This window comes from Saccopteryx leptura, chromosome 10, assembly GCF_036850995.1.
Source record: "Saccopteryx leptura isolate mSacLep1 chromosome 10, mSacLep1_pri_phased_curated, whole genome shotgun sequence".
NCBI lineage: Eukaryota > Metazoa > Chordata > Mammalia > Chiroptera > Emballonuridae > Saccopteryx > Saccopteryx leptura.
The window spans coordinates 67,966,002-67,991,930 of record NC_089512.1 but is presented as its reverse complement, the minus strand read 5'-3'; the positions used below and the strand labels follow the sequence as shown (position 1 = coordinate 67,991,930).

The following is a 25,929-nucleotide window of genomic DNA, read 5'->3' as shown; positions in this document are numbered from 1 at the left end:
ATTTCAAGAGTGAGTGTCACAAGCACTCAAGAAGAGATAATGATCTAAACTCAGAAGTCAGGTCAGCTTTCACCTACCAGAACATCCTCCTTATCAAGGCTGCTGATATACAAAAGCAAAAAGGTATGTGTGCTGATGTTAAGAATCAGGTAAATATTGCTAAAATAATATTGTTGCATATTTCCTATTTTCTTTTGCAGGGAAGATAGACTCTTTCAATGACTCATCAAAGGTAGAAGAGGATAATAATGTTGTAAGGACTTTCTGGCAGTAGGCTCAAATTCTAAGGGGAGATTAATCTCAGATTCACTTTTCAAAGAGAATTGAAGCATGAGGCCCACAGAACGCATGCATCCGATCAAGCAGAATTCTGAGAGGACTCCTCAGCGCATGGGAAAAAGAGCCCACAAACTTCATATGATCATACTGCCCTGAGCAATCAGAATGGGATGGATCAACAGATATTTTCAGTGCTACTGATCAATATTTAATTAATTATGGCTGTGACTGTAACAAGTATATTCCAATGTGTGAGACAATTGATTGGTGAGAAAACAATTTAAGAAATGTTCTTGAACCACTGATGAGCTCACATAAGAATAAATAATGTGGCCTCGTGGGCAGCCGTTCAAGACTAGGTAGTATCCTAGATAAAGGTTATCTTGACCTGTGTTTGGACTGAGGCCTTTCTGTCTCTGGTAAGTGGAAGCAAATTAGGTCCATTATCTTTAGTAAGTAATGAGCAAGGAAAGCCAAGCTTAGCATGTATTCACTTAATTTTTCATTAATATGTTTTTAAAAATACTGTTTGTTACCCTTACTGCAGAGAAATTGTTCATGAAGCAAGGTAAAATTTGGAGTTTGAAAAGTCAGAATCTATTTCCACTTTTTCTCCTAATAGCTGTATGACTCTTGGCAAATTACTTGACCTTTCTAGTGCTCAGATTCTTTACATGGAAAATGGAGATTAATAGCACCATATTCCTCACTGAGCCATTGTGGGGATTAAATGAGCAAATGACTTGTAAAGCACTTTAGCACAGTGGTCTGGCACACACTGAACTATAATTAAACACACGGCAACTCACTGCTCCTGCAGGACATTCTTCTCTTTTTCCAACTTTTGGCTGAAAATTTAAAAACCTGTTTTTCACCACTGCTAGTTTGAGAAGCACGACACTAGAAAATAATCCAAACTTTCTTACTGTATTGAAGAAAGTCAGTATTCAATTCTGAAAGTTCATAAAGACTAACATTTGAGGAAATTCTTAGTTTGAAGCTTTGTTCCTAAGGCCAAACTAATTATTTAAACAATTCTGGAATCATTATTATGTATAATATAAACTTTTATATATATAAGGAAGAATTCAGAAGAATATTCTCAAATATAAAAAAAATTAAACATCAAAGAAGGTGAGGCAATTTTTAAATCCACCTTGTGAAACACAACACAAATCTTTATGAGGTAGGTTGCTATATACTGATACAGTGAGGCCCAAGTTGTATTAGGTGAAAAAAGGTGTAAAATTGTTCTTGTAATATGATGTTATATTTTAAGCTAAAAGATTATATGCATGGATAAAACCTGAACTAATATACATCAGATTCATTGTTATATCTGATGTTTGGTTTATAGGGCACATTGTTTTTATGTTACATATTTGCTTTGTGCACATTTAAAACTTTTACCATATTTGGTAATAAAAAAGGAAATTTACCTGTTGTAAAACTTACTTCTTGTCACTTTTTTGTTATTATTAAACATGATAAAGTGAGTGGGAGATGTTTATCAAAAAAGATTGGTGTGGGGGAGTCACACAGCAGGGCCTGCTCTGCTTCCATTTCTACTTGTCTTTTCCCATTTGGGAGGCAAGTTCTATTTGTTCTTTAAAAGTACACTAGCAATTCTGAGCACACTATTTCTTGAACAGGGAAAGGTCAATTCCATTTAAGGTACTTGCTCAGAAATATTAAGAGCTCCCTACATTTCATTTCCCACTCTCCCCTCTCCATTGTGCAAGAGAAAAAGATGTTGGGTGAAATATTTTCTTTTTTTTTTTTTTAATATTTTCTTGAATTTAAAAGATCCTGTTTCTGGTCAGCAAAAGTAGGATGAATCATGTGTTACAAAAAAAAAATACAACATTCACAAGATTAGAAAGCCTAAAAATTCACATCAGTGAGTTAATAAACTACTGTATTCTATGAATTCTAAGACAACTTATTGTAAGACAGCATTATTTTTATTTTAGGCATCACTAAGAAAGAAAAACCATTGCCCATTCTGCTAGAACATGCCATCATTCAAAAGATGCACCCTTATTTTATTTTTTCCTGAAGTTGGAAACGGGAGGCAGTCAGACAGACTCCCGCATGCGCCCAACCAGGATCCACCGGCACGCCCACCAGGGGGCAATGCTCTGCCCATCTGGGGCGGTGCTCTGTTGCAACCAAAGCCACTCTAAGCACCTGAGGCAGAGGCCATAGAGCCATCCTCAGCGTCCCAGCCAACTTTGCTCCAATGGAGCCTTGGCTGTGGGAGGGGAAGAGAGAGACAGAGAGGAAGGAGAGGGGGAGGGGTGGAGAAGCAGATGGGCACTTCTCCTGTGCGCCCTGGCCGGGAATCGAACCCGGACTCCTGCACGCCAGGCTGACACTCTACCACTGAGCCAACTGGCCAGGGCCCATTTTAGAGATGTAAATATAAAAATCTTGCACCCGAAATCAGTAAAATACTGTAATACTATGTAACTAATAATCTGTAATCCTGTCCCACATGATTACCTGAAGTAGAGCACCTTAAACTGCTTTGTATGAGCCCTGAACATAAATGAAAGAATATATAAACATTTTCAGTAGCACACCTTTTAGTTTATTGACCTATGTAAAATAAAAATAGGTCTTAAAAAGTCAGAACAGTAAAAGAATATGCAAAAGGGTATTTTTGTTTCTAGAAGGCTATACAAATATGCAAAAAGGAATAAGTTATTTTTTTATGTCTTTTTTTGTTCCAAGTTTTTTTCTCCAAACTCCATTTTTAATGATACAAATGACTAAGGACCAGTTTAACAAATCAACTTTATGTATATATTACATGCTTTGGAATATAGATAGAAAATGTTCCAAAAAAATTGTTCAGAAACTTCTCTATTCACAATATGAACAAGAAAATTGTAAAAAAGGGGGAGGGGGAGGGAACACCTTTTACGAGATTTTGAAGCAGAGCAAAGATGACAAAAAAGATCTGGAATATGGAAATATTTGTTTTAAAAAACTCAACCATAAACCATAGCTAATTAATTCTTCCATGAAAGGTATGAGGTAGTTTTAGCCTCATAATTAAATCTACTGCAGCTTGGAGTTGTTATAGCTGTTTTTTTTTTTCCTTAATGACTTATCTTGTTTTTGTCACTTTGGTGACTTAGAACTATCTGTTGGAATTCAGACAATATGCTTACTTTTCTAATGGTCACCATTTTAAGGCACACAATTTATCTAAAATGATGTGGCTTTTCTTTATTTTGCTTTGGGTTCTTTTTTTCAAATTTTTGATTAGAAAACTCTTCATTTCAAATGACAGCCAAATTGGGAATTAACAGCCTGAATCACAGCTCACCATGCCATGGGTATAGAAAAAGAAAGCCCAATGATATTGTACCTCAAAAAATCCTGCAAGCAGAGCTTGTCAGTTATTCATAGACTGCTTCATTTCCCCAATCTGCTACCATAAAATTCTATTACAGGATGCTACAGCAATAAGTATTTTTGGAACCCACTTTATGGTGCTTATGAAAACCATCATTCTTTATAAAATCCTAAAAACATTTACAGTCATTCAGAACTTCATGAAAATCCAGCTTCTCTTCAAGTAATTTTCCAATACTGTCTAAATTGCTCATGTCCATGCAGAAAGAGTGTCCTTCTTCATCAGCTCGCAAACCCAAACTTTGTGATGGTAAGCAATGACTATGGAGCTCTGGCGTTCCTCCTCTAATCATTCTGAATTGTGCTCTGCAATTTCCTGTCCTTCTTTCTTCTTGGAGATCTTTAAAGCACTTTCCACAGTTTGGAGGTTTGCCTTCAACAACTTTTATTCCATTAAAAAGTGCCTGCTATTGATAAAGGCTGAGTCCTCCATTGGCGATGGCTCAACACGTAGTCTGACCTTTTGCTCTGTTAGGCTCGCACCAGGACTTGGAAGGCAGGTTGTTGTGCAGGCAGGCGCTTTGTGTGCTTGGGGCAGTGTGGGATTCACTTCCGGGGCACTGTGAGTCCTTTCTTCTACCTTTGAGGCCTTTAGGTTTCTAAAGGCAACACCCTCTGGGAAGACAAACACATTTTACAAGGCACAGTAGTGGGAGAATGCAGTGTTTGGTCAAGAGGTCCTACTGAAGTTCAGACTAATGTTCCAGGCTTTGAGTCTTCATGCCAAAAGAGCCTCTGCTCACTACCCTCCAGGCTGTCTTCCAGCCGGGTTCCATCTGGACCGTCCAGTTGACTGGTCTCCGTGTGCTGTCTACTAAAGGAAATCAGTAACAATTACTACTTGGGGTCATTTCTGTTCCCAGGTGACAAAATGATTACACTCAAAGAAGTTAGTAGAAAGCAGTATTAAGAAAATTATCCAAAACTTTGAGTACTGTCTACCAGGCCCATGCAGGAGCAGGAGTATTTAATTCTCTTGAAATATAAACATTTGTATAACTTCTATTTACCACTGATTAGGACCTAGATTGTGTTAAATTATAGTTCAGTTGTTTGTTTGTTTTTTTGTCTGAAAGAAATAAAAATAACTTCTGTACAGAAAGAGAGATTATGGTTATAGTTGTATTGCCCTGCAGAACATTAACTGATTTTGTATCTAATCTAGTAATCTTACCACAACATTTTCTCTTTCACTGTATTGAACACAGTCCCTCGAATTTTCTTGGAACTGGTTTTACTGTTCTGTTAGTTCCCTCAATGAGTTAATTTTTTTCTTTTTTTTAGTTAAATCTTTGATATATTCCCATTTTCCATTTATGTTAAGAGTCCTATTTTTAACTTTTTAGAAAGCATTTTTGACAGCTACATTTTAAGTATTCTTTGAATTAAAGGAATATGCCCAATGCTTTCCTCAGGGACAAAGGAATATATAATATATTTAGAGAGAGGCAGAGGTATCTTGAGACATATTTTAGATCCCTAGGCTTTAGGGTCAATTTTAATTGGAAATAGCATCATATATAAAAATCAGGTATCATATTAAAAATCATATATAAAAATCAGCTGGATATTATATCCAAATAAAGCATCTTACTAGACAAACCATTCCAATAAGCAAAGCCTCATTCTTGTAGTAGTGGGTTAGAATAGGTTAGGTAGTTAGTAGATTTCCTTTTATCTTAAATTTCAATGCTTTTTAGCAAAGGTAATAAAAAGCCTTTGGAAGAAGAGCTTTAAAAAGAAATAATTATGAATCTAGGTATTTAGTGTTTTCATCTAATGTAAAAACAAAGCCAGACTTCCATTACGTCACACATCAGTCAGAGCAAGCAGAACTCCTGCTACGCAAGAAGCAACACACAGGTTTGAGGGGCTGTACTTACTACCGCTGGCTACACCTAACAAAAGAGAATTTAAAACTGATCTCATTTCTGGAGACACAACCGTTCTCTGGGACAGAAGCCCTTGGTTTTGCCTAGTGATAAATAAGGTGAGATAAGGAAGAGGGAGGGGAATGGAAAACAGGGAGTGAAAGAAAAAAGTTATTTGAAAACACAATTTGCAGCAGTAGAGCCCAGACTTTGACCATAATCTTTGACCATATAATAGGTAGCAGGAGAGACTTTAACATTTCTAATTTCAGAAGGTTTATGCCACTGACAATTATATCACATCATACTAAGAAAAAAAGTTTCAGTAAAAATTTGTAGCTTTCTGTGATAGTAAGACCCGGATACCCTGGGGGAAAAGATCTTTAATATGCACTTCATTTATATTGATCTAATTACTGGTCTATTGCTAAGCATTTCAGATCTTTAACTTAAGAGAAGACCTAGAGTTTTTTATCTTTATCTTGAAACCCAATTTCTCTTATTTTAAAAATCAGTTTTCATCAACGATGACAGGCAATTTTAGGACAAAATTTCTAAAGCTTTATGGATGATTGCTATTATACTTGCCTTGTTAGTAGTAGGTCAAGTTAAATTGATCAAACTATATTATAATTTTAAAAACTCCTAAATAGACATATGAATGAAAGTAAGCACTTGCATAACTCTGTGGCTGGGGGGTAAACTGACAGATTTTTCTGGAAAGCAAGAGGTTAAAAAAATATACTTTGCAACTTAATCATTTAATTCTACTAATTGGAAATCTTATGGAAATAATCTGGAATTCGAACAAATATTTTATATAAAGATGTTAATAGTGGCATTACTTACAATAAACAAAGAAAGAAAATCCAAAAAATATTCAAATTCAAAATATGGGCGAATGTTACATAAAATGTGGTGTATTTATTAGTGGAATATTATATTGGTCACATAAAATAAGGTTTAAAGAGCTTTTAAAAATATGGGACCATGTTAATGGTATAATATTAAGTAAAACATTGGGATGTAGAATTTCATATACAATGAAGGATGTAAAATTATATATACAATATCATTACGACCATGTTAAAAATGGGTACAAAAAAATTGGCAAATGTGCCAAAATATTAATAGCTGTCATCTCTAGGAGGTGGAATTATTAAATTATTCCCTCTTATTTATCCCTTTATTATTTTCCACAATGAACTCATGTTATACGCATGTGTGTACACACACACAATAGGAATTTTTAAGTAGATCTAATTTCCTGTAAATTGAGCCCCTTGGACACCAAACACCCTTATCAAGTCACCTTAGGTTGGCTGAAAGAGATGGGCATATTCCAAAACAAATGTTCTGTAAAAATATTTAGCACTCCTTAAATCCAGTGAGAGTAGATTTTAAGGATACTATTAGCACTGTCTTTATTTATACACTGAATGTTTTATGCCATTTCTAACTGAGTGAACAAAAAAGTAAAGTAAAAGTTTATAAACATGAAAAACTATCTGCCCATGTATTATACAAAATGATTAGAATTGAAATAAAAAAAATTTAGCACAAATGTTGGACCAAAATCATTTTAGTTCTCTCTTAACTCATTCTCAAGCATTATTTATAGAAATCCAAGCTATGTCACATCCTCTGAAGTATATTTTCATTAAAATTCTATTTTGAGCACACTCTTTGTTAAGTTGAGACAATTGGACTAGTATTTCAAGCCAAGAAAAACTTCTGCTGAATATATAGAAAAAAAATAAAGCTTTTGAGGGTATCTCCAATTTACTGTTACACTGAGTGTTTTAATGAGAAATTAACCTCTCAAGTTCACAAGTATAAAGATCTTTATAATTACAGTCTGTGTAAGTCTCCTATGTCTGAAGCATCTGATTTAAAGGAAGCAAGATTAAATTTTCTAAAAAAACTCCAAAAATGTTCAACTTCTTGGCACCACGGGTGTCGATTATATTCTGTGAGAGCAAGAAATGACCTAGCTTTCCCTGAGTATTACGAAGATCGAAAAATATGTAACTCAGAGTTTGCAATCTTTTTAAAAACCACATTTCGACAAACTGTTTTCTTATATCTCTTCTCCAAGTGTTTACAAAGAATTACTTTTTACAACTAGGACAGCTGGCTGTTTCTGTTGGTTCTTGAACATAAGGTCAGACACAAAAAGGCAGCAAATGTTTGAAATCAAGCCCTCCAACTGTCTGTGAGGAATCCTGGGATGAACAGCTTTTTCTGGAGCAGAGATATTTTTCCTGCAAGGCTCCAGAAGTCTAAACAGAAAAAATCAACTATACAGTTTCAAGTACTTCAATTAAAAACAGACTTTCAGATACAGAATTTAATGTACAGAACTCCAAGAGTGGGGTTACATCTGAATGAGCCAGATTAAGGAGTAACAAACTTTCCCTTAAAGGGCCAGATACTTTGGACTTTGTTGGCCATATGGTCTCTATCATAACTACTCTGCTCTGCCCTCATCGTGCAAGAACAGCCAGAGATAATACGAAACCAACGAGCATGGCTGTTTCCCAATAAAACTTCATTTACAAAAACAGACGGCAACTGATTTTGACCCACAGGCTATAGTTTGCCAACTCTTGAACTAGATTATTTTACATTCATAAAATAAAATGGGATTCCTGGATTTTTTTTTTTAACCAGGAACAGACTACTAGAATTTCTGAGTACTGCTTCCTCACCTGCTTGGGGAAGGCAAAGGATTATAGTTATTGCCATAGCAGCTGGTGTAAGACGGATGTGCCAGGGTCTCATATTCAGAGAGCCCTACTGTTATCTGGGTCCTCCAGTTCCCGGAAGCATTTGTAGAAGGCACTAGAAATAGATATGGAAAAGTAGACAAAAATTAGTGGCAATATTTATATTGAAAATTGTTTAGGCCGTTTACATGTACATTATAATCAGCTATGTGCAAACTAGAGATTAAGAGCCATGTCTGGAATCGGCCAAGTTATTATTCCAGTTTGGTTGCTCACTGGCCATGTGACCTTGGGCAAATGGCTTATCCTCTTTAAGCTTCAAGTTCTTCATCTGAAAAGTGGGTATAATAATATAAATATATTCTGTATAGAGATAAAATCGGGATTAAATAAGATAATATATGAAAATAGCCCTGTTCCTGGCACAGAGTAATCACTCAATAAATAATAACTATTAATAGTATTAATGGAGATAAGGTTAATTAAAGGACATCCTATAAAAAAATAACCCAGAAGACAAGCTAGAAGAAACCCTGATTGTTGAGAGAATCTTTCTCCTTGGGCTGCAGCAGCTGAGACAGAAAGAGGTAAGGAGATTACTGAGCTTCTTGCAGGTCTCTGAGGAAGCAGTCTGTAAACTGACTTACCGAGGCCTGATTGTTCCTCAGCCGAAGGCAACGTCAGTCACTAGGAGGGTCAAGGAATATTTTTATCCCTTATAAAAAGGTCGAGAAGTAGTGAAAGTAGCCAGTATAGGAAGAATTTCTGTATGAATAGACTTAGTTCTACTGAGAGACTGGACTGGAACAAGACATGGGCATAATTTGGGAGCAAAGCCCAAGGAATGCCTCATCACTGGGCGTTTGTTGTCCTTTCTGTAAAAGCAGTCCTGCTCCACGCCTAGGAAGCACAGGTGACCACACTGCCATGCTGGTCATCCAAGACACAAATGACCAGCCTTACAGGTCTTTTCAGCTGTCCTCCATGTCTGTTTCTGGCTGCCCACCTCCTGCTCTCTTCTCTCACACGCCCAAGGCTCTTGTGACCCATGTGGGACAAACACATTTCAAAACCCTGGATGCCACCATATTTTGCCTCAAAGATCTAACACCCACTTTTGAGCTTCAAGAACGTCTCACCTGTCTAAGTCGGTGGTTAAGATGCAGGACGGGACTGACTTCCCACTCTACCACTTACTAGCTGTGGGGATTGGGCACTCTCTAAGCCAGACTTGTTCAGCTGCACAATTAGGATAATAACAATGAACATAAGAACGCTCAATGTATAGAACTGCTGCCTACATTAAATGGGATATATCATGCCTATGAAGTGCTGAGTGTGCTGTGTGGCACATGGTCAGATGCCAATAGATAGAGGCTGTCATTATTACTAATAGTGAGTCACTGAGAGAGTCTTCAAGTGGCTGGAAGGAACTACATAACCCCTGACTAATTTGGCAAATAATCATGAACTAATCACTGTATGAGAATAATGCACGCCTGTTGTAATACAGTTCTGTAACTATAAAACATAGACAGAAATGAGGAAAATTCCAAAAGGAATTCTGAGAGTATTGATTTCAAATATCGTATTTCTTAAAACCTGGTGCCCTTTGGTCTTGTGGGCCAAATCCAGCCGATATCAGCAAGACTGACACAGAGTCCAAATCAGGACACATTAACTCCATTCTTACCTTTACCCCAGAACTGAGCCAACTGCTAAGAATGTTGATGGTTCTGGGTTGCACCTGCTTGTCCTTGGCCTCACTGTTTAGGGAAGCATTACCCCTGCCCTGTGCCCTGATGACCATCCACATGCATCAGCCCCCTTGCTTGGTTCTTTCTTCATAATCCTCTGCTCAGGCTCAGTTTCTGAGTTTCTCAAGTGATACCCTGAACTTTAGAAGGTAGAAGGGCATTTTCTAGTTCAGAGCCATAAATAACAAAAAAGAATTACAGGTTCATATGTCAGATGTGGTAAGATGGGAGAGCACTAGTGGAAGTCCAAAGTCCTGCACAAACAGAAGGGAACTCAAACCCAAACAGAAATCTCCATGGAAATGCCTCTTATCAACAAACTTATGAAACTTTTGAAGGTACAGTTTTCACTGACTATTACACCAGGGCTTGGGTATCTCTGCATGTGTCTCACTGAAGAGTCATGTTTGAAGGAAAGGGCAAGACTCATGCACTCATGTTTACATGCTGCTCAAGAATTCATTCATTTCTTTAAAGCTTTAACATTGCTTAATTTTCACATTTCCCTCTGGCTGCTAACTAAAGTGTAAGCACAAGGCCAGGAAGTGTCCCAGCACTGGCCCCCCAGTGTTCTGGATGTGCCTGCTTGTTGCTGATAAATTCAACCAGAGACAGACTCTCTTCTTATCCACCTATTTACCTACTTAAAGTACTTGGCACAGCTGTGGTATGCAGTAAGTCCACCACAAATGTCGGCAGCGTTAGGGGCCACGTCAATGCATGAAGAAAACACTAATCAAAACTATATTTGAGGCCCTGGTCCATTAGCTCAGTGTCATCCCGAAACGCAGGTTTGATCCCAGTCAGGGCACATAGAAGAAGCAGCCAATGAGTGCACAACTAAGTAGAACAAGTGAAACCTTCTCTCTCAAAACCAATCAATTAAAAAAAGAAACTATCTTTGAAAATCCCTAAATTGACTGCAGTTGGTCTATATATGACTATTGAATTAAGACATGCAAAGTTCTTTGAACAGTGCCAGGAACAGTGCTTACTTAATAGATGCCAGCCTCTATCACAATTATTAGATGCCATATGCAGATACCAGAGCATTTGAAACAAACTGATCAAACTCCTGGTGGTGAACAAGGAAGGATACATAATTGTTTTCTTGGGAACTGAAGGGTTTAGTCTATCCTCCTAATATATCAAGCCTCAATGACCAGGATACATTTAAGAACTGTGACTATCTGTGTAAGACCTAGAAAAAATAAGCTATATGGAGCCCTGACATAAGGCAGAATTCAGAATAGATGCTCAGTAAATGTTTTTGGATTTTATTCTACAACTTGCTTCATCAGACCCGTGTGGACCGTGTTCTTTGGAAAGCCAGAGGGAACCATTTTTAAGTTGGCAATTCTGACTGTGGGTCCACTCCATGGAAGCTACTCTCCTGATACTGGTCTCCTGATCCTTGAGGGGCTGCCGTTTTGGGGTGAGTGGGGAACAAGGGCTAAGTTAAATCTGGGTGTCAAGTGCCCCCACAGCATTCTTACCTGAAGAGTAGGAGGATGTGCGACTGCCTGGTGAACAGGGTCCCTGCAGCCCGGCAAAGCCCAGGCACCTCTGAGATCCCCTGTCCGAGTCAAAGCTGGTCTGGGGGCTGTGTCCCTGCTCCTTCTGCCCAGAGGCCCGCTGGTACCAGCCGCGCAGGTGCTCCGCCACCAAGGCCTTGTGGATGTTCTTGCTGATGTGCTCGGATGCCGTGACCTTCCTCGGCAGCCGGAGGGTTGCATAGGGGTTCTGAGGCACCCGGTCCACCTCGTCTTCATGGAAGGACCTACTGTAGTCCCTCGGGCGGTCGTATCCGTAGTGGGCCGAGGAGCGGTAGGAAGGATTGACGCTGTACTGTCCCTCTGTGTCATTCTCATAGATGTAGCTGCCATTGTAATAAAGGTCACACTCCGCGTATGGTGTGTACCCAGGGATATAGTAGCTGGAAGAAGGCTGTTCATGGTTCTTTGAGTAGATGCCATTCCTCAGACTATCCCTTTGGACAAGGTTGGGCATGCTTCCCGAATTCGAAGTGGAAACATTCTGTTTCTTGGACCTTCTCCGACCCCTGGCACGGGTGTCCAAGGTGTGGGCACTGTGACAGGCGCCAGCCACGGGCGTCACACAGTAGTACTCGGCACTTGACTGGCTGGTGCAGGAGGACCCGTCATCCAGGACTTCGGTGCTGCTGCTCCTTTGGGATTTGCAGAGGGAGAAGAACGGCCTGTCGTGGTCCATCTCTGACAGTAGGTGCGACTGGGATTCCAGGCTGCCACTGCGCTGGCGGCAGTGCTGAGATGGGGGCATGGGCCTGAGAGAGGAGAAAAGTAAACTTGTGAAAGAAAGGAGGAGGAAAGGGGGCTGAAATTAGGAGAAAGAATGCCACACTGCAGGATTTAGTAGCTACTGACTTGCAGGTGGACTTTGAAGGTTTCCAAAGCTGATCGCACAACAGAACCCACTGGTTCACGCACAGTTCACTGCCACGGTCATAACGAGAAAAGAACTATGTTCAGTCAACTGTGTAATCCATGTCCTTTCTTGAGAGTCAAGAAGATAAACTGATGATACACAACTTACATCAAAGCCAGGAAAACAAACTAACAAACAAAACCCTAGTCTTTGATGGGTCCTGCCTTCCAACAGGAGCAGAAAATACAAGCCCAGAGCCTAGGCTCTGTGGTGCGTCCCTGAGTCGGCCCTGCCATGTCCTGTTGTGTGAGCTTGGCCAAGATAGTTAAATTCTCTGAACCCCCTTTCTGCCTCTAAAATGTGGACAATAAAACAGTACCTGTTATCTACAATTAGGCTTGTTGTGGGGACTAAATAATATGGTGTATATATAATACAATAGTTAGCACAGCCTCCAGTAAATACCTCAAAAGGTCACTATTGTCATGATATTTATTGTCACCATTGCATAAGAAATGGTAATGTCTGTTTGGAAATATTAAGGTACTAAGAAATCCATTAATCTACTTGAACAGAAATCTATTCTTTGCTGACATATGTGAAATTGTGAATAGAAAAAGGAGATCTGGAAACAGGGAGAGACTGCCGCCAAAGTCCCTTAAAATGATTACAAAACCCAACAAATAAAACAAAACCTTAAAGCAAAGACGAACAGAGCCAAAGTGATCAGAATGAAGCACTCTTACTCCAAATGGCTGCTGCTGTAGGCATTTCGGGTGAGAACAGGGGTAGTGGGCATGCTTCGCCCGCCCTGTGGCCGCCGCTCCAGGGTTTTGTAAGGGCTGCTGTGTGTTGACAGCATTTCTCTGTGGCAATAAAAATAATTCAAGAAATGGTGAGTCTCCAACATATCTGGCAAATTTGTCATCAGCTGAAGGAAAGGGCGCATGGGGAGAAACTTGGGAAGGTGTCTTGGTAGTATTGTTGACATCCCAGAAAAGTTTCAGGGAAGTCCATGTGGCCTCTCTTGAGTCATAGATATGAAGGAAAAAAATTTCAAAGTTTTTAAAAAGAGTATACTGAATAAAGTAGATTGAAAGCAACTAGAGAGGCAACAAATCTTTTCTCTGTAAAGAGTCTAATAATATATATTTTTGCTTTGTAGACCAGATGATCTGTCTAAACTACTCAGTTCTGTCCTTGAAGTGTGAAAGTACTATAGACAATAGGTAAGGGAATAGAACTTGACTATGAGGCCTTGGCCAGCTGGCTCAATGGTAGAGCATTGGCCTGGTGTGTGGATGTCCTGGGCTTGATTCCCAGTCAGGGCACAAAGGAAAAGTGCCCATCTGCTTCTCCACCTCTTCCCTTCTTGCTTCTCTCTCTCTCTCTCTTTCTTCTAATCCTGCAACCATGGCTCGATTGGAGAGAGTTGGCCCCGGGCACTGAGGATGGCTCCATGGCCTCACCTCAGGCACTAAAAAGAGCTCAGTCGCCAAGCAATGGAGCAACACCCCAGATGGGCAGAGCATTGCCTCCTAGCGGGCTTGCTGGGTGGAGCCCATCAGGGCACATGCAGGAGTCTGTCTCTCAGCCTCCCCTTCTCTCACTGAATAAAAAAATAAATAAAACAATAAATCTCCCCCCCAAAACTTGACTATGAATATTAAAATTTAAATTTCATATAATATTCATATCACAAAATATTATTGCTTTTGATTTCTCCTCTAAATATCTAAAGATATAAAAACCTTTCTTAGCTTACAGGGCATATAAAAAATAAGTGTTAGAGTGAATCTGGCCAGTGGACCATCGTTTGCTTGCCTCTGATCTAGAGAGCAACATCCTTAAATCCTCTGCCCATTTCCCAGCACTGTAAGAATACAACTTGAATTTAATTTTTAAATTAAATGACTTCAACTTTTTACTTATCACAAAAGCATGTCAAGTTCATTGCAAAAAAATTCAAAGATACAGATAAAAAAGAAAATTTAAATGTCCATAACCTGATACCTTAGATATAGCCAGTCAGTACTAAATGTTTTCAGATATTTTTCTTAAGCATATATATTTATAAGCATTTATACTTTTTAAGAACAAAAAATGAGACCTCACTATATATTTTCTTTCAAAACCACTTAAAAATTTAAAATTATATCTAATGTTTCATGTTGGTTAATATTTGTTTACAATGGTATTTTAATGACTGTAACATTCCACTCTAAGGATTTATCATAATTTATTTAAACAATACATTTGGGTTGCTTTCAATTTGTCGCTGATATAGACAATGCTGCAATAAGCATCCTGTATTTAATTAGTTCAACAGGAAAAATTCCTGGAAGTGAAATTACTGGGTCAAAGAACAAACTCATTTTAAACTATTGGGGATGTGGGCATAATATTTAGAGATAAGAATTCTCAGTTATAATTCTTCCTTTTGCTGAAATATCTTTGTTTTCCTTATATAATAAATACATATGCTAGTTCAGTGCTATCTAACAGGATTTCCTTCAATGATGGAAATTTGCTGTATCTGTGCTACTCTGTGGTATACACACTAGCCACATGGGGGTAGTAAGCACTTGAAATGGCAAGTATAACTGAGGAACTGAATTTTTAATTTTATTTTCTTTTAATTATGTGGGACAGCAGAGCTCTAGATGCTTGGATCTCTACTGTTTAAGGTAACAGTTCTTAAATGCCAGTCCACAAACCGCAGCTGCTACGTGATAAAGGTTTTCAGTGGTCGTTGACAAAATAAAAATATAACTAAGTGTTGGTTTTACTTTCATAAGTAAAAAATTATTTATTCTAAATAATCTTCCTTTATTTTGAGGATAATTTCCATCTTCTCTTAGATGTGGTATAATATATTGGCTAAGATCACATTCTAGGTTTTGGAGTGGGCTAGCTAGGTTCAAATCCTAATTCTGACATTTATTAGTTAATAAACCTAACCAGTTATGCTTTCTGGTCCTGGGTATACTTGTTTGTAAACGGTAATGACAGTAGTAGCAGTACTATCAAAATTGTTGCGAGGATTAAATTTATTAATATATATTAAAGCAGTTTGAACAGTGTCTGAACAGCGTATAGTGTTTGAACAGCATAGAATAAGTACTCAATAAATGTTAGCTTCATCTCATTATTGTTATGATGATGACAGATGTATTTTTGATAATTATGTCACTTTTTCATGAAATCATGGTGCTTTCTGTTTGAACATTCTGATTAGGCAAAGCAAACAACTGGCAATCCTATCCTAGGTCTTAGTTTAAAAATATAGTATTAATGCAAATTTTGGGAATCACTGGGTGTTATCTTTTTAAAATCTGATGTTACTGCCCTGGCTGGTTGGCTCAGTAGTACATCATAGGCCTGGTGTGTTGAATTCCAGAGTTCAATTCCTGGTCAGGGCAAACAGAAGCAGCCACCATCCCCCCCCCTTCTCTCTCTTTCTCCCTCTGTCTCTTCCTCTCCTGCAGCCATGGCTTGAGGGTTTTGAGCAAGTTGGCTCTGGAGCGCTAAGGATGGCTCCATGGCCTTGCCTCAGGGGCTAAAAAAAATAGTTTAGTTGCCCAGCAATGGAACAGTGGCCCAGATTGACAGAGCACTGGCCCAAGACTGAGGGTTGCCACGTGGATCCCAGTTGGGACACATGCAGGAGTTGTCTCTGCTTCCCTGCCTCTCAATTAATAAAAATAAATAAATCTGATGTTATTGCCCTGGTAATATTTACCTGAGAAAATATTTGTATTGTCTATTTTACAGATTATAATTCGTTAAAGCCCTGTTTTTACATGAAAGATCAGAAGTCATTCCTGTCACTTGGTTTGGTAAAATGGTATTTAATGACAATTTCCTGAGAGCATGGGTTATAAACTAAACTTTGGACACTGTGCCCAAATCCAGATTATAATTAACATCTCTGTAATTTAACATAAATCAAATACTTTAAATACAAGCAAGTAGCCAAATGGTATTTTATTTTTGAGAGAGAGAGGGGGAGTGAGGAAGAAAGACAGAGATGGAGAGACAGAGATGGAGCATCAACTTGTTGCTCCACTTTAGTTGTGTATCCACTGATTGCTGCTCATACGTGTCTTGACCGGTATTGAGCAGGAAACCTCAAAATTGAGCCAGTGACCCCACAATCGAGTCGGCAACCTCAGCATTCTGCAATGATGCTCTATCTACTGAGTCACCACCAGTCAGGCCAAATATTTTTCAAAATAGCTCTTAACACTTCTACTTGTGTCACCACAAATGACTGGGTAGGTTTCTATGTTTCAGCCTTACTAAACAACCCTTCTGAAAGGATACACAGGATAACACAAAAATGGGTTGAATATTTGGAGAAAGCTGTGAGGTGTTTGTTCTACTGATGGTGTTAGTTCTCACCTGGACTGCCTGGTATCCACAAACTGTTCATTGATGGATGACTTTCTGAAATGGATTCGCTCAAGACCCAGAGACTTGGGGGGAAGAGTTCTTGGAGAATGAGGTACTGAACTTGGTCGCTGCCCACCAAGAGTGAAGGTGTCATTGTCTATAAGAAGTAAAATGAATGAGTGAATAAATAAGTAGGAAAATAAATAAGTAAATACATACTATATCAACACTCCAAAAAAGAAATCAGAAGATCTGGTGAATCACACAAAATGTATCTCTGGATGTAGGTCACTGTTCTCTACTAGTTCTCTGCAAATCGTTGGATTAGAGTGGGGGCTTTGCCATACTCAGCCAGAGTAACTTCCAAGGACTCCCAATAAAGTATGATTTCTATCTGCTTTGGCATTGAGTTTGTGAATCCATGCGATGGGCAGAGTGTAAGTGTCACAGTGCTTGACTTGGGATTGGCGTCACAGCTCAGTCTAGGAAAAATTATGAGGTAAGCATGCTTGACTTACATGCTCTCCCAATCTTCTCATTTGGTATCACTTACCCGAAATGTGGGAAGGAAATAAAATAATGTGAGTTTTTGAGACTGGCAGACATGGGGTCTAGTCCCAAATCCCTGAGCTCGTTTAATAAATCTCTTCAGTATCAGTTTTCAAAAAAAAAAAAAAAAAAATCTGGTGAACAAATTATTCTTCCAATGGTGATGTTTTTAGAAGCATATGTGCTGCCAAAGTGAGTATATCATATAACTTTTAGGAGATTTATTTTTATATTTTATACACTATACAAAAGAAATACTGAATACTCTTGTGGGGCCTGATCTAACTCTGCCATCAATATATGCCACACTGAGCAAAGAAATCACTCAGGTAGAATGAGTGATACTATTGTTTTTTTGCAAGTTATATTATAGAATATCCCCAATGTATAAAGGCTGAGGAAGTTGAAAGTTCTTAGACCTCTTTGGCTGACCAAAGGACTCATTTTGTCATTGAAAATGACGAAAGTGATTTATGCTGAGAGATTGGACACTTGTTACATCTCCCACTAATATTTGTAATTTTGAAGAGGAATAGCAAGTATGACCAAACCTCAGCTCAAAGGAAGAATTCTGAAATGATGGAATTTCAAGTACCATAAAACCTGGGAGCAGATGAAGCAGTGTGGGTCAGTGGCTCCTCAAATTGCTTAAATCCCATCAGTTAGAAAGCCACTTCTCTTCTTAAGCATAAAGGATTACAAGGAAACACCATGTCATTTAATAAGAAATCTATTCCATTATGAAATGTGTTGAATAAACACAGGCCATCACAACACTATGTGTGACACAACACAGCACATCGACACAACGTTGTATCTATGAAACCAACACAGTGACACGTAACCCAATTTTTAAAATGTGTATTTCTTCCTAAGAAAGTAATATAAACTCCCAGTTATCCAGAATGCAGTGATAATTATAATCCACACTATAATTTCCTAAATTTATATTGGACTCCAAATATGTAAAATGTCATCACTGGGAAAATCAGGGTGAAGGACTCTATTGTTTATGCAGATACACAATTACTTTGATAAAAAGTTAAGAAAAAAAATCTTACAGAGTCTTACAGCTCCTTACTGAGAGACTCATTTATTCATGTTATGGTATTCTGAATCTCAAAGTTATGCAATTTATAAGGTACTGTATTTAATGCTAACCTGTGTATAAGTTCATTGTAATACCCCTTTCTCAAACTTTCTGCATAAACATGAGTTGATTCTACTGTTCCTTAGAGAATAATTTTAGTTAACTAAAAAAATTATCTTGGCCCTGGCTGGTTGGCTCAATGGTAGAGCATTGGTCCAGGGTGTGGATGTCCCAGGTTTGATTCCCAGTCAGGGCACATGGGAGAAGTAACCATCTGCTTCTCCACCCCTCCCCCTTTACCCTCTCTCTCTCTTTCTCTCCTCCCTTCCGCAGCCTTGGCCCAATTAATTCCAGTGAGTTGACCTCACCAACTGAGGATGGCTATGAAACCCCCCATAGACACTAAAAAATAGCTCAGTTGCTGAGCAGTGGAACAATGCCCCAGATGGGCAGAGCATAACCCCACAGAGGCCTTGCCGGGTGGGTCCCAGTCTGGGATATGCAAGAATCTGTCTCTCTGCCTCACTTGCTCTCACTTATTTAAAAAAAAAATCTTACTATTTCAGAATATCTAGTATTTTAACCAAGAAAGGGGAGCTACTTACAATCATCACAGGTGGTAGTGTCGGACAAGGAGCTGCTCTCTGAGGGGATTACATCTTCTGTGAATAACAATGAGTGCCTTTGGTATAATCATACATTTATAGACCTATCATGATTTAATAAAGCAACTAAATAAATCTTAGATAAATGTCATTACAGTACATTAAGAATAATGAATTACTATAAGAATAGATCCATTTACCATTGAAGATGTAAATATCACAATACTGTATAAAAATGACATAGGACTATTTCTTAAAATGGAAATGACTTCAAGGATGTTTTGTTTTTCAACTAGTTTTCAATCTGGCTTCTACATGGGACAAAAACTTTACCTTACACATTGAGTGTTTACGACCTACAAACTGGAAAGAAAAATCATGCTATTCGTGTCATAAATATTAAGTGTTAAGTAGTATATACTTGAATGCTCATTTGAGAAACTAATGTTAGCATAACTTATTTTTAGACGCCCCTTTTCTATTAGACCAGTGTGGCATTACTAACATTTTAGAATAATTCTTCTTGGGGGGAGCTGTCCTTTTTGCTTTGTAGGATCTCCAGCCTCCACCCAACGGATGCCCACAACACCCTCACCCTCAGTCTTGACAATAAAAAATGTCTCAGACATTGTGAAATGTTCCCAGGAGGCCAAAATTGCCCCTGGTTGAGAACCACTGAATTAGACAGACCTGGATTAAAATAATGGTATATTCCTTAATCTCTCTGAGCATTATTTGGCTCAATTTTAAAATGGGATAAGAACAGTACAAAATGAATAATGCTGAGGTGAACATTAAGTGAAATAATGAATGTAAATCCTTGAGCCCAGTTCCTGGCACAGGACAAATGCTCACTAAACTTTTGCTGTTCTTACTTCTTTTGTTACCTAGACACAATGCGTGGTCAAAAAAACACTGATGGTTGGAAATGTGCACAGTACTCTCACTATTAGTTGTGTCCATCAAGTGTTAAAAAATGTATTTAGAAAAAAAGACATGTCAGATATGTTGCCTGCTTTGGCAAACGATTCCTTACTCAGTGTCAAGATTATAGGCAAATACAACACCTCAGTGTAAGCTTCAAAGCCATTATGAAGGGGCTCTCCTACACCCAGTCTCAAACGTTAATCTTCATCAGAGCCAGGTGGACTACCTCTTAATTGACACAAAATAAAGTCCTAAGACAAGGTGCCAGGACAGTCAGCTGTCAGACACCCTTAGAAGAAAATCTACCCCTTGTAAACGCTCAACCACTGGCACCATCTGCTGCCCAAATGTCAGTCATTGTTGAGAACACTTGAAGCCTGCACGATCTGGGGAGGAATGGGCCACAACAAATGGCTACAAAAGTTAAGTGCACAGCTAATCACCGTCTCTATAAGTACAGAATAGAACCACCACCAAGGCCAACTGGATTTTGAATTCAGTCAAAGCCATCTTAAATTCCCCAGCTGTAGCTGACCACACTTGTGTGTTGATGTCTGTGCATTCACTTTCTAAAACCCTTATCTTTGCTTTTAAAATCATTTGCCCTAAATTGAAGTATGCTTTAAACCTAGTTACTGTATTTTGTCAAATCTAAGCTATATAATTATTTTATGTCTCAATAAAAAGAGAAAAATTTACTGATAATCCTAACTATAACAGTGTCTAGTATAAGAATCTAATCAATCTTATAGATGTTTAGAGGTGAAAAAAATATCTTGGAATAAAAAAAATATATAATTAGATTTCAACCAATGATCAAGGTGAAAAACCATGCTAATAGATATGTAAGGCCAAATGGACTTGAAATCCAACTAAATGAGATTTTCTAGTCTGCTTTTTTCTGAATATGAAAGTTTTAGACACATAATTGTTGAGAATTTTGAAAATACAGGAATATTAAGAAAATTAAGTTATTTAAAATTCCACAATTATTAGTGTTTTAAAATATTTCCCAATAAGTCTTTTTGTGGACATATTAATAGAATATTGGGATCATATTGCAGTTATAATTTTGTATCCTATCGTTTTACATTTGCCCATATCTTTAAGTATCATGGCTTCCATAAAAGACAATAATTGCGAAAACTCTTTTCTATCCACATAAGTTGGAAAGGCCCTTAAAAAACTATAGTGTGGCCCTGGCGGGGTGGTTCAGTGGATAGAGCATTGTCCCAGCACACCAACCTTGTGGTGTGATTGCTCGTCGGGCACACATGAGAAGCAATCAATGTGTGCACAACTAAGTGGAACAACAAACTGGAATGGCAACTTAATGCTTCTCTCTTTCTCTCTCTTAAATCAATTAAAAAATAAAAATAAAACAGCTTTATGGTTTACTGCATTAAAAACCTTTAGGAGCCCTGGCCGGTTGGCTCAGCGGTAGAGCGTCGGCCTAGCGTGCGGAGGACCCGGGTTCGATTCCCGGCCAGGGCACACAGGAGAAGCGCCCATTTGCTTCTCCACCCCTCCACCGTACCTTCCTCTCTGTCTCTCTCTTCCCCTCCCGCAGCCAAGGCTCCATTGGAGCAAAGATGGCCCGGGCGCTGGGGATGGCTCTGTGGCCTCTGCCTTAGGGGCTAGAGTGGCTCTGGTCGCAACATGGCGACGCCCAGGATGGGCAGAGCATCACCCCCTGGTGGGCAGAGCGCCGCCCCCTGGTGGGCGTGCCAGGTGGATCCCGGTCGGGCGCATGCGGGAGTCTGTCTGACTGTCTCTCCCCGTTTCCAGCTTCAGAAAAATGCAAAAAAAAAAAAAAGAACACCTTTAGGAAAGCAGTGGGTGGGACCAAGCTCTCTCGGACCAAGCTCTCTCAATACTCAGTGTAGTCAAATATATTTCTTGCAACGATACCAGTTAAAGGCGAGTCGTCTTATTATGAACCAATATTGTTGTGAAAGCTCTTTCATCCTGAAAACTAAAGCAGTGCAGTAGTATAGCATTATTACAATAGTGAGAATGTCACTGAAGATCAAGTTTACATGCTTGTAAGATTGAAATTCTAAACCATTTTTATCCTAAGAAAGTTACTGTTAATCCTGTTACCGTCAAGAGTGTTGACTATGTGACTCAAAAAAACTTTACTTGCTACTAACCTGGTAAAATTATTGTCCTGTTCTGGCTAGGTTTCTTTCCCCCTCTAATTCTGTATTCATTTATCGCGTTTTCAATCTCCTGAAGCTTTTTCACTGCATCCGTGTAATCCTGCTTCCGTTTTTTCTTCACGGTTTTACAAAGGTCTGGCTCACTGGCAAGTTTCTTTGCAGCTTCAACCAGCTTTTGCTGTATTAGGAAGTTGCTCTCCAGGTCTCTCAAAGCAGGATCCTGAATTTACACAATGATATAGTCTTATTTCCATGGACACATACAGTCACTCTCACATTCAGAGGAATCAATCAAACCTCTAGTGCATTCTCAAATCATGTGCTCTTTGAGAATAGAATCGTTCTAAGTTTTACTGCATAGGTATTCACAAATACTAATCTAAGAGACAAGACCTCCCTCATCCATCCATTTACATAAACTTCTCTACGTCTTTCCTTTTCAAGAAAGGGACTAGCCTTTCATCATTCAGTGGGTTGGGTAAAGATCATATTTTTCAAGAAGAGATTCTTAACCCAAGAATCAGAGAGGCAGAAAGTTGTATTCACATGCATAGCTTTAGAGACATAAATTTGAGTTTGAGTCCTCTTTCTGGTGGTTCTTGGCTATATGATCCTGGACATGCTGCTTAATTTTTTTAATGATTTTTTTTCATTTGTAAAATGAAGATAGCATCTACCTTACACAAGTGTATGTGCATTTCTTAGTTCAGAGCTGGGTATACAGAAAGCACTCAATAAACAGCAAAGCTCATTCTATTATTGATAGAAACTGCTATCATTTTCTAAAGCCAAATGGCTTTCTCTAAGAAACAGGAGTAAGGTCACACTGTCTGATAACATGCAATGAGAAAGTATATTCTATACTGGCTAAACAGGGGTCCCCAAACTACGGCCTGCAGGCCAAATGCAACCCCCGAGGCCATTTATCCGGCTCCTCGCCGCACTTCCGGAAGGGGCACCTCTTTCATTGGTGGTCAGTGAGAGGAGCATAGTTCCCATTGAAATACTGGTCAGTTTGTTTATTTAAATTTACTTGTTCTTTATTTTATATATTGTATTTGTTCCCGTTTTGTTTTTTTTACTTTAAAATAAGATATGTGCAGTGTGCATAGGGATTTGTTCATAGCTTTTTTTATAGTCCGGACCTCCAATGGTCTGAGGGACAGTGAACTGGTCTCCTGTGTAAAAAGTTTGGGGACCCCTGGGCTAACACATCTTTTGACTTTCTTGTAACCAAGTGTTGTACATATGTCATCACTGAATGCTCCTTGCATTGCACTCCCATTTTATAGATGAGGAAACTGAGATCTGAGAATTAAAACTTCAAACAGGGAAAAGTATTTGCCAAAGGCTGCTGCTTAGTTTTAGTGGAGAGCCTAATGTCAGAGTTCTTAATTCTTATGTCTTTCAGTTTACAAACATCTGGTGTTTGTCAAATGCTCTCTATGTTTGGAAGAGTAACGTACTGAGAAATAACAATTTTAATTGAACTGTGCATAATACAAAAAATTCAATTTGGTCTGCATTATCACTTTCAACTGGTGAGATAAAAAGCAGAGCAGTGTCTCAAAAAACCAAAGGAACAAATCAACCACACTCAATGGACAGCTTTTCTGTCTCACTGGTATAGAAACACTGAGAGCTGGTGCTCATACCTCTTCACTGGGCAGCAAGTTGTCATCTAACTTGAACGTGGTTCCTACACGCCTTCTGACCTGAGGGGGCTTCTCACCTATGCTCAGCGGGTATTCCTTTGGCATTTGGCCTGTGAGCTCCTGCCGAATGGAACAGAATCAAGAGGGGATGATAGACACTGGCCAGAGCTGTCAAACACAATTTGAAGAGCCCCCTACTCCCAACGCAGAAGACACTCACAGCCTCTCGCAAACAGATCTTCTTCAGCTCCTCGACTTTTTTCAGGAGCTTTTCTTGCAACAGTTTTTCCTTCTTCTTGAGTTCAAGGATTTTCTCTTTCTTTTGCTCCTCACTAACTTCTGAGTCTTGAGAACCTGAGGGAATAGGAAGAAGGGCAGGGAAGGTTTATACAAGGAATGTTTCCTTCCTGTTTAAAGAACAAAGGGTTTTAAGCCAAACCTGCTATTAAATAGTAGTTTCTTTCTTTTCTCCTTGTTTCTGAATATAATAAAAGGAAACTGGAGAACATTTTCTCATGCTTCTGGGCATCAAACATAGCCTGGTAATAAAATGTGCCTTTTGCATTTTGGCCCAGTCATTTTAGAAGCAATAATAAAATGCTTAATGTTTTAGACACACCCCTCCAAAAAATTAATTTTTTGAGCAAGTAAGGAGGTTAGATGATTCTGTTCTTCTAGAAAGCAAGCAAGCAAGGCAAAGGAATGTTCTGTGCCTTTGATTCACAAGCTGGCAATGGGATTTTAATGGGAAAATTCATTTTAGTGAAGTTATGTATATTTAGTGATAAAAGATTCCAGAATTTCTGTACAGACAGGGGTTGGGGCATCAATCACTAGAGAGGGGGAGACGTTCAAAGCTTTTAATTACATATGACTTTATATTAAATAGAGAATTAGACAACTGTCTATATCAAAAACCAAATATTGGGGGGGGGGAAAGAAGCTGATAGATTTTATGTGGAGAAAAATGTCCTTTCTAGGCACTCACTATCTTTGCAGCTGGTGTTACTTATGTAACCTAGCTATTTACAATTTAATTTTATATTTTTCAAAATAGTTTAAACATTTTATTCAAAACTATTGCATACTGTAATTTTGATATGCTTATTTATTCCTAAGATAATGGGTTGAAAGATGCATTTAAAAGTAGTTTACACCTGACCAGGCAGTGGCACAGTGGATTCAGCATCAGACTAGGATGCACAAGATCCAGGTTCGAAACCCCAAGGTCGCTGGTTTGAGCACAGGCTCATCCAGCTTGAGCAAGGAGTCGCTGGCTTGAGCCCAAGGTCGCTGGCTTGAGCAAGGGGTCACTCGCTCTGCTGTAGCTCAGAAGAACTGATGCTTCTCATCTCTCTTCCTTCCTGTCTGTCTGTCCCTATCTGCCCCTCTCTCTGACTCTATCTGTCAAAAAAAAAAAAGTAGTTTACAACAACAAAAAACATGAAATAAACCAAAGACTGCCTCTCTAATCCCAAACTGTTACCTGAAGAGATTAAGCTGCCGTTGCTGGCCATGATGAGCTGACTCTTTGCCTCCAGAGTAACCAGCTTGGTGGCCCTTGGTGTTCCCATATCTGTTAAATCCATTGCGATATCGTTTAAACTTCTGGCTGAAGGAATTTTTGCCTAAAAGGTATACAATATTGTGATGGAATTCACTCAATTAAACCTATCTCAAATTAATAAAATGATTAAGTTACAATAGAATAAAAATGTCAAAATGGAGGACCATTTAGGATTTTTATACCGATACTAAAATGACACCAGAAAAAAAAGCAAGACTTAAGCTTTGTAGTTAAACATATTAATAATGAGGCATGATTCTTTCTTACAGTGTAGTTCAATCATTAACTTTAAAATGTCACCAGTGTGCACATACTTGCGTGCCAAAAAGTTGGCCAAATCTCAGAACTTTTGAATCAGGTTATATAGTGTTCATTTTTTAAATGTATGAAATATTAAAACAGCTGGTAGTAAAGTTAAAAAAAAAACTACAAGAATAAAAACCCATGGGCTTGCCTCTTTTCTGAAAATGCTTATCTTTTGAACAGAAAGAAAAAGAAATGGGAGTATATT

General features: G+C 38.6%; 1 protein-coding gene across 4 annotated transcripts in view; it reads right to left on the bottom strand.

Annotated features, from left to right (window-relative positions):
• Positions 1-3,032: 3,032 nt before the first annotated feature.
• FRMD4B (FERM domain containing 4B) overlaps positions 3,033-25,929 on the bottom strand; it is a 328,332-nt gene continuing 305,435 nt past the window's right edge. For 2 of the 4 annotated variants that reach the window (XM_066350510.1, XM_066350506.1), the window contains 10 exons: positions 25,338-25,479; positions 24,072-24,205; positions 23,852-23,971; positions 22,188-22,416; positions 19,108-19,164; positions 16,873-17,020; positions 13,215-13,334; positions 11,559-12,367; positions 8,288-8,420; positions 3,033-4,519 (listed from right to left, as the gene is read on the bottom strand). In XM_066350510.1, coding sequence (XP_066206607.1) covers positions 4,396-4,519; positions 8,288-8,420; positions 11,559-12,367; positions 13,215-13,334; positions 16,873-17,020; positions 19,108-19,164; positions 22,188-22,416; positions 23,852-23,971; positions 24,072-24,205; positions 25,338-25,479 — 2,016 coding nt within the window. In that variant the 3' untranslated portion in view covers positions 3,033-4,395. The remainder of the gene's footprint in view (positions 4,520-8,287; positions 8,421-11,558; positions 12,368-13,214; positions 13,335-16,872; positions 17,021-19,107; positions 19,165-22,187; positions 22,417-23,851; positions 23,972-24,071; positions 24,206-25,337; positions 25,480-25,929) is intronic. The other 2 variants (XM_066350507.1, XM_066350508.1) reach the window with 2 other exon arrangements.